General features: G+C 40.2%; 1 protein-coding gene across 1 annotated transcript in view; it reads left to right on the top strand.

Moving 5' to 3' along the window:
- LOC120569505 (serine/threonine-protein kinase Nek5) overlaps window positions 1–3,159 on the top strand; it is a 16,465-nt gene extending 13,306 nt beyond the window's left edge. The window contains exon 8 of the mRNA XM_039817360.1: window positions 3,006–3,159. Within this exon, the coding sequence (XP_039673294.1) occupies window positions 3,006–3,159 (154 nt within the window). The remainder of the gene's footprint in view (window positions 1–3,005) is intronic.
- The last annotated feature ends 5,637 nt before the right edge of the window (window positions 3,160–8,796 follow it).

Raw genomic sequence — 8,796 nt, 5'->3', positions numbered from 1 at the left:
GGTTGGGTGGGTTTAGGTAGTGTAGGTAGGTAGTAGATAGATAGATAGATAGGTAGGTTGGTAGGTGTGTGTAGGTAGTGGGTGGTTGTAGATAGATATATAGGTGTAGGTAGATGGGTGGGTGGGTGATTAGATAGATAGCTAGTAGGTAGGTATGGTAGGTAGGTGGGTAGGTAGGTAGGTGTGTGGTGGGTGGTAGATAGTAGCTAGGTAGTAGGTAGTAGTGGGTGGTGGGTGGTTGGATAGATAGGTAGTAGGTGGGTGGTTGATGGATAGCTAGGTAGTAGGTAGTAGGTGGGTGGGTGGGTGTTAGATAGTAGTAGGTAGTAGTAGGTAAGTAGTAGTGGGTAGTAGTGGTAGGTATGGGTGGTTGTGTAGTAGTAGGTAAGTAGGTAGTAGTAGGTGGGTGGTTAGATAGATAGTGTGGTATAGTGGTAAGTAGTAGGGGGTGGGTGTAGAGTCTGGTAGGTAGGTGGTAGAAGTAGTGGTGGTAGTGTAGGTAGGGGTAGGTGGTTAGTGTAGGTGGGTAGGTGGGTGGTGATGGTAACTGGTGTAGGTGGTGGTGGGTATGGTGGGTGGTAGGTAGTAGGTAGGTAGGTAGTGGTAAGTGTGTAGGTGTATGGTATAGTGGGGGGTGGTAGATAGATGTGGTAAGTCAGTAGGTAGTAGGTAAGTAGGTAGTAGTTGGGTGTGTTAGTATAGATGTGATGGTAGGTAGGTAGAGGTTTAGATATATAGTTAGGTAGGTAATAGGTAGGTAAGGTATGTAGTAGGGGTAGTAGTAGGTGGTGGTGGGATTGATAGGTAATATTAGTGTGGGGGTGGTATAGAATTGTTGTTAGTGGGTTGGTAGAAGTGTATAGGTAGGTAGGGGGGGTTATATAGTAGGTGGTATAGTAGGGGGTGGTTAGATAGATAGTAGTAGGTAGGTAGGTAGGTGGGTGGTCTAGCTAAGGTAGGTAGATAGGTAAGTAGGTAGGTAGGTAGGTGGGTGGTTAGATAGATAACTAGGTAGGTAGGTAGGTAGGTAGGTAGGTAGGTAGGTAGGTAGGTAGGTAGGTGGTTAGATAGATAGATAGATAGGTAGGTAAGTAGGTAGGTAGGTGGATGGGTGGTTAGATAGATAGGTAGGTAGGTAGGTAGGTAGGTAGGTGGGTGGGTGGTTAGATAGATAGGTAGGTAGGTGTGGAAAATGTGGAAAACAAATGTCAAAAGCATTGAGAGCCACCTCAAATAGGTAGGTAGGTAGGTAGGTGGGTGGTTAGATAGATAGGTAGGTAGGTAGGTAAGTAGGTAGGTAGGTGGGTGGGTGGTAGATAGATAGGTAGTAGGTAGGTAGGTAGAAGTATAGGTAGGTAGGTAGGTAGGTAAGGTGGGTAGGTGGGTGGTTGAAAGATAACTAATGTTAGTAGGTAGGTGGGTGGTTAGATAGATAACTAGGTAGAGTAGTTAAAGTAGAGTAGGTAGGTAGGTAGGTAGGTAGGTAGGTGGGTGGTTAGATAGATAGGTAGGTAGGTAGGTAGGTAGGTGGGTGGTTAGATCGATAGCTAGGTAGGTAGATAGGTAAGTAGGTAGGTAGGTAGGTGGGTGGTTAGATAGATAACTAGGTAGGTAGGTAAGTAGGTAGGTAGGTAAGGTAGGTAGGTAGGTAGGTAGGTAGGTAGGTAGGTAGGTAGGTAGGTGGTTAGATAGATAGATAGATAGGTAGGTAGGTAGGTGGGTGGGTGGTTAGATAGATAGGTAGGTAGGTAGGTAGGTGTGGAAAATGTGGAAAACAAATGTCAAAAACATTGAGAGCCACCTCAAATAGGTAGGTAGGTAGGTAGGTGGGTGGTTAGATAGATAGCTAGGTAGGTAGGTAAGTAGGTAGGTAGGTAGGTGGGTGGTTAGATAGATAGGTAGGTAGGTAGGTAGGTAAGTAGGTAGGTAGGTAGGTGGGTGGTTAGATAGATAGATAGATAGCTAGGTAGTGGAGTAAGTAGAAATTGGGTAGGTAGGTAGGTAGGTGGGTGGTTAGATAGATAACTAGGTAGGGTAGGGTAGGTAGGTAGGTGGTAATGTATATTAAGTATTGGTGAATGGTAGTAGGTTAGGTAGGTAGGTGGTTAGATAGATAGATAGATAGGTAGGTAAGTAGGTAGGTAGGTAGGTGGATGGGTGGTTAGATAGATAGGTAGGTAGGTAGGTAGATGGGTGGGTGGGTAGATAGATAGGTAGGTAGGTAGGTAGGTAGGTAAGGTAGGTAGGTGTTTGGGTGGGTGTTAGATAGATAGGTAGTAGGTAGGTAGGTAGGTAGGTAGGTAGGTGGGTGGTTGAATAGATAGGTAGGTAGTAAGTATATAGGTAGGTGGGTGGTTAATATAGGTAGGTAGGTGTAATAGGTAAGGTAGGTGGGTGGGTGGTTGAAGATAGGTGTAGGTAGGTAGGTAAGTAGGTAAATATAGTAGGTGGGTGGTTAGATAGATGGGTAGGTAGGTAGGTAAGTAGGTAGGTAGGTGGGTGGTTAGATAGATAGGTAGGTAGGTAGGTAGGTAGGTGGGTGGTTAGATAGATAGGTAGGTAGGTAGGTAGGTAGGTAATAGGTAGGTAGGTGGGTGGGTGGTTAGATAGATAGGTAGGTAGGTAGGTAGGTAGGTAAAGTAGGTAGGTAGGTGGGTGGTTAGATAGATAGGTAGGTAGGTAGGTAAGTAGGTAGGTAGGTGGGTGGTTAGATAGATAGGTAGGTAGGTAGGTAAGTAGGTAGGTAGGTAGGTGTGGAAAATGTGGAAAACAAATGTCAAAAGCATTGAGAGCCACCTCAATTCTTTTTTGGCTAACGGCACATTCAAATCATATGATTACGATACGATGACGCCCGAACTGACCGGTCTATATTTACTTGCCCGACGTGGCGTTTTACTTGCCCCGGGCCATCGGGCGTCAAACCCTTACTGTTGAAGCGTGGCCTTTCCATACGGCGCCCTGCCTGACTGAGTGTGCTGTGTTTGTGACCTGTGGCTGTGCAGCACCATGGAGCTGGCCAGGACGTGCGTTGGGACGCCATACTACCTCTCCCCGGAGATCTGCGAGAGTCGGCCATACAACAACAAGACGTACGTACAGCCGGCGCTCTGCGCTAGGCTTGGCTACCGTTTGGAGTTTAACGATTCCGATTCCTAAACCGATTCTTGAAAAACTGAAAAATGACATCAGAGATGTAACATGTTTGCTAGCGATCACGTGCAGGGAACGGTTAATATGCTTTTACGTCTGTTTCGGTGAGCCCAGAGGGGAAATATGGCATTTTAAAAGTAGCCTACGTTTACGGTAGCTAGCTAACGGTAGATTACAGAGAAAGGGGGATATTTTTACGTCTGTTTTGGTGAGCCCAGAGGGGAAATATGGCATTTTAAAAGTAGCCTACGTTTACGGTAGCTAACGCTAGGTGAACTACAGAGAAAGGGGGATATTTTTACGTCTGTTTTGGTGACAGGGGAGATATGGCATTTTTAAAGTAGCCTACATTTACGGTAGCTAGCTAACGGTAGACTACAGAGAAAGGGGGATATTTTTATTTTTACATCCGTTTTGGTGAGACCAGAGGGGAAATATGGCATTTTAAAAGTAGCCTACGTTTACGGTAGCTAGCTAACGGTAGACTACAGAGAAAGGGGGATATTTTTATTTTTACATCTGTTTTGGTGAGCCCAGAGGGGAGATATGGCATTTTAAAAGTAGCCTACATTTCCGGTAGCTAGCTAGCGGTAGAGCTACAGAGAAAGGGGGATATTTTACATCCGTTTTGGTGAGCCCAGAGGGGAAATATGGCATTTTAAAGTAGCCTACATTTACGGTAGCTAGCTAACGGTAGACTACAGAGAAAGGGGGATATTTTTACGTCTGTTTTGGTGAGCCCAGAGGGGAGATATGGCATTTTAAAAGTAGCCTACATTTACGGTAGCTAGCTAACGGTAGATTACAGAGAAAGGGGGATATTTTTACGTCCGTTTTGGTGAGCCCAGAGGGGAGATATGGCATTTTAAAAGTAGCCTACATTTACGGTAGCTAGCTAACGGTAGACTACAGAGAAAGGGGGATATTTTTACATCTGTTTTGGTGAGCCCAGAGGGGAGATATGGCATTTTAAAAGTAGCCCACGTTCACGGTAGCTAGCTAACGGTGGACTACAGAGAAAGGGGGATATTTTTTGTCGTGTGTTGTTGGTGAGCCCAGGAGGAATATGGCATTTTAAAAGTAGCCTACATTTCACGGTAGCTAGCTACGGTAAACTACAGAGAAAGGGGGATATTTTTACATCTGTTTTGGTGAGCCCAGAGGGGAGATATGGCATTTTAAAAGTAGCCTACGTTTACGGTAGCTAGCTAACGGTAGACTACAGAGAAAGGGGGATATTTTTATTTTTACATCTGTTTTGGTGAGCCCAGAGGGGAAATATGGCATTTTAAAAGTAGCCTACATTTACGGTAGCTAGCTAACGGTAGACTACAGAGAAAGGGGGATATTTTTACATCCGTTTTGGTGAGCCCAGAGGGGAAATATGGCATTTTATGGCACTGGGGGACCATAGGGAGGCTGGGGAACGCATATTAATGTTAAAAAAAAACCTCATAAAGTGAAATTTTCATACCATGGGACCTTTAAATTGTCTGATTTTTTTTTGTCTCATTGCTTCGTTAAAAGATTAAGTCGTACGTAGTTCAACCACGGGAAGCACTTTGTACTTTGTTTTGAAAAGTGCTGCATGAATAAAGTTTCACGGAGTTAATTATTAAGTTATTAGGTTCGCCAGAAACATCACCGCAGGTTACACTAGAGGACGTAAACACAACGTAGAAGCGACTCCTCACACACTGGCCTTTGTGTCTTTAGTTGTGGAAAGGAAAGGCTAAGTGCAAAGAATATCTGTTATGACAGCAGCATGCACAACATGCTTCACACGCACACAGTGTCTAAGCTATGATTGGTTAATCATTGTTTTTGGGGGGGGGGGTTGTTGAGGTCAAAATGAACCGTACGTGCAGAGACGAGCGAGCTTCCTCTCTTTTTATTTTTTTGTGGTTGAGATAAGAGCTCATGCTTCTGCAATCGTGCTGTCATCAACTGGCTGCTCTGCTGCACTCAGAGGGGAGCTTCATTCCAGCAACTATATGTACAGTACACACACACACACACACACACACACACACACACACACACACACACACACACACACATGCAGGCTCACACACACACACACACACACACACACACACATGCAGGCTCACACACACACACACATACACAACACACACATGCAGGCTCCGCACACACACACACACACACATATCGCAGCACACACATATGCACACACGCGGCGTACTACACACACACATATGCATACACACACACGCATACTCACACACACACAGATATATATGCATACACACATATGCACACACACGCACATGCTCACACACACACGCGTGCACACACACAGACACACACACGCCCACACACACACACATGCTCACACACAGACACACACATAGGCACACACATATGCACACACTCACACACATGCACACACACAGACACACACACACACACACACATGCTCACACACAGACACACACATAGAGCACACATATGCACACACTCACACACATGCACACACACAGACACACACACACACACACACACACATGCTCACACACACACACACATAGGCACACACATATGCACACACTCACACACATGCACACACACAGACCACACACCCACACACACACACATGCAACACACATAGGCACACACTCACACACATGCACACACACACACACACACATACATATGCAGACACACAGACACACACACTACGGCTCAGACACAGACACACACACACACACACACACACACGACACACACACACCCACACACACACACACGCTCACACACACACACACAGACACACTGCGCTCACACACAGACACACCCACACACATACCATGCAGACACACACAGACACACACACACACCCACAGACACACACACACGACAGACACACACACACCCACACACACACACACACAGCTCACACACACGACACAGACACACACACACACACCACAGACACACACACCGCGCTCAGACACAGACACACACACACACACACACACACACACACACACACACACACACACACACGCACACACCACGCTCAAAACACAGGGACACACACACACACACACTCCCGCTAACAAGGAAGCTCAGACATGCTAACTGATTCTCATTCTGGTTCTGTGTGTAGTAGGCTGAGTCGTTGCTCTGTTTTCCTCCACACCTTGTTTTGATACAACTGAAGGTCAAAGTTACTCTGTTTCCCACTTCACAAACATGTTTGATCGCTATAAATTTTTGTGAGGACCCTGTATTTACATAATCCATGCCCAGCCCCGAACCCTAGCTGCCTTCACTCATATTCTGAACTCTCAAATGGTCCTTGAAGGGGCTAAAAAATGGACTCCTCACTTTCTGTGTAAATGTCCCTATTCTCATATCTAAAACGTTCGTAGGGACCTCACAAAGATAGAAGTACAAGAGCACACATATACACGCACACACACCCACAGACACACACACACAGACACACACACAAACAAACATTGGCTAGACACACACGCACACACAGACACACACACACAGACACACACAAACAAACACACAGACACACATACCACACACACAGACACACACAGACACACAATAATACATAAACACACACACAGACAATACACACACATTGCACACACACAGACACACACGCACACACACACACAGACACACACACACACACACAGACAGACACACAGACACACACACAGACCCACACACACATACAGACACATACACACACACACACAGACAGACAGACACACACACAGACACACACACAGACACACACACATACAGACACACACACAGACACACACACAGACCCACACACAGAAAGACACACACATATACAGACACATACACACACACACACAGACACACACACAGACCCACACAGAAAGACACACATACACATACAGACACACACACACTTACACACACACACAGACACACACAGACACAGACTGAAAAATCGGTGTGCTGGTTCGGTTACATTATTGCTCACCAATTAGCACAAACTGAGGTACTTCCTGGAGTGCTGAGTCATCATGAGGGAAGCTACAGTTCGATACACTCTTCTGAAATTAACAAAATGTACTAAGTTTGCCTTTAGTTATATATGATTATTAATGATTAATGACAGTTATATGCTGATTATTAATAGTTATATATATGATATTAATGATAGTTATATATGATTATTAATGGTTATATATGATTATTAATGATTAATGTGATAGTTATATATGTTTAATAGTTATATATGATATTAATGATAGTTATATATGATGATTAATGATAGTTATATATGATTATTAATAGTTATATATGATGATAATGATAGTTATATATGATGATTATTAATGATAGTTATATATTATTATTAATAGTTATATATGATGATTAATGATAGTTATATATGATTATTAATAGTTATATATGATGATTAATAGTTATATATGATTAATGATAATTATATATGATGATTAATGATAGTTATATATGATAATTAATGATAGTTATATATGATAATTAATGATAGTTATATATGATTATTAATAGTTATATATGATGATTAATAGTTATATATGATTAATGATAATTATATATGATGATTAATGATAGTTATATATGATAATTATTGATTATATAATTGTTAATAGTTATATATGATTATTAATAGTTATATATGATGATTAATGATAGTTATATATGATTAATGATAGTTATATATGATGATTAATGATAGTTATATATGATTATTAATAGTTATATATGATGATTAATGATAGTTATATATGATTAATGATAGTTATATATGATGATTAATGATAGTTATATATGATTATTAATAGTTATATATGATGATTAATGATAGTTATATATGATTATTAATAGTTATATATGATGATTAATGATAGTTATATATGATTAATGATAGTTATATATGGTTATTAATAGTTATATATGATGATTAATGATAGTATATATGATTATTAATAGTTATATATGATGATTAATGATAGTTATATATGATTAATGATAGTTATATGATGATTAATGATAGTTATATATGATTATTAATAGTTATATATGATGATTAATGATAGTTATATATGATGATTAATGATAGTTATATATGATTATTAATAGTTATATATGATGATTAATGATAGTTATATATTATTAATGATAGTTATATATGATTATTAATAGTTATATATGATGATTAATGATAGTTATATATGATTAATGATAGTTATATATGATGATTAATGATAGTTATATATGATTATTAAGTTATATATGATGATTAATGATAGTTATATATGATGATTAATGAGTAGTTATATATGATTATTAATAGTTATATATGATGATTAATGATAGTTATATATGATTAATGATAGTTATATATGTTATGTGTTATATATATGATTAATGATAGTTATATATGATTAATGATAGTTATATAATGATTAATGATAGTTATATATGATTATTAATAGTTATATATGATGATTAATGATAGTTATATATGATTATTAATAGTTATATATGATGATTAATGATAGTTATATATGATTAATGATAGTTATATATGATGATTAATGATAGTTATATATGATTATTAATAGTTATATA

Source organism: Perca fluviatilis, chromosome 12 (genome assembly GCF_010015445.1).
Source record: "Perca fluviatilis chromosome 12, GENO_Pfluv_1.0, whole genome shotgun sequence".
NCBI classification, from domain to species: domain Eukaryota; kingdom Metazoa; phylum Chordata; class Actinopteri; order Perciformes; family Percidae; genus Perca; species Perca fluviatilis.
Note: the sequence above shows the minus strand (reverse complement) of the source record. Positions and strands in the feature narration are given on the sequence as shown.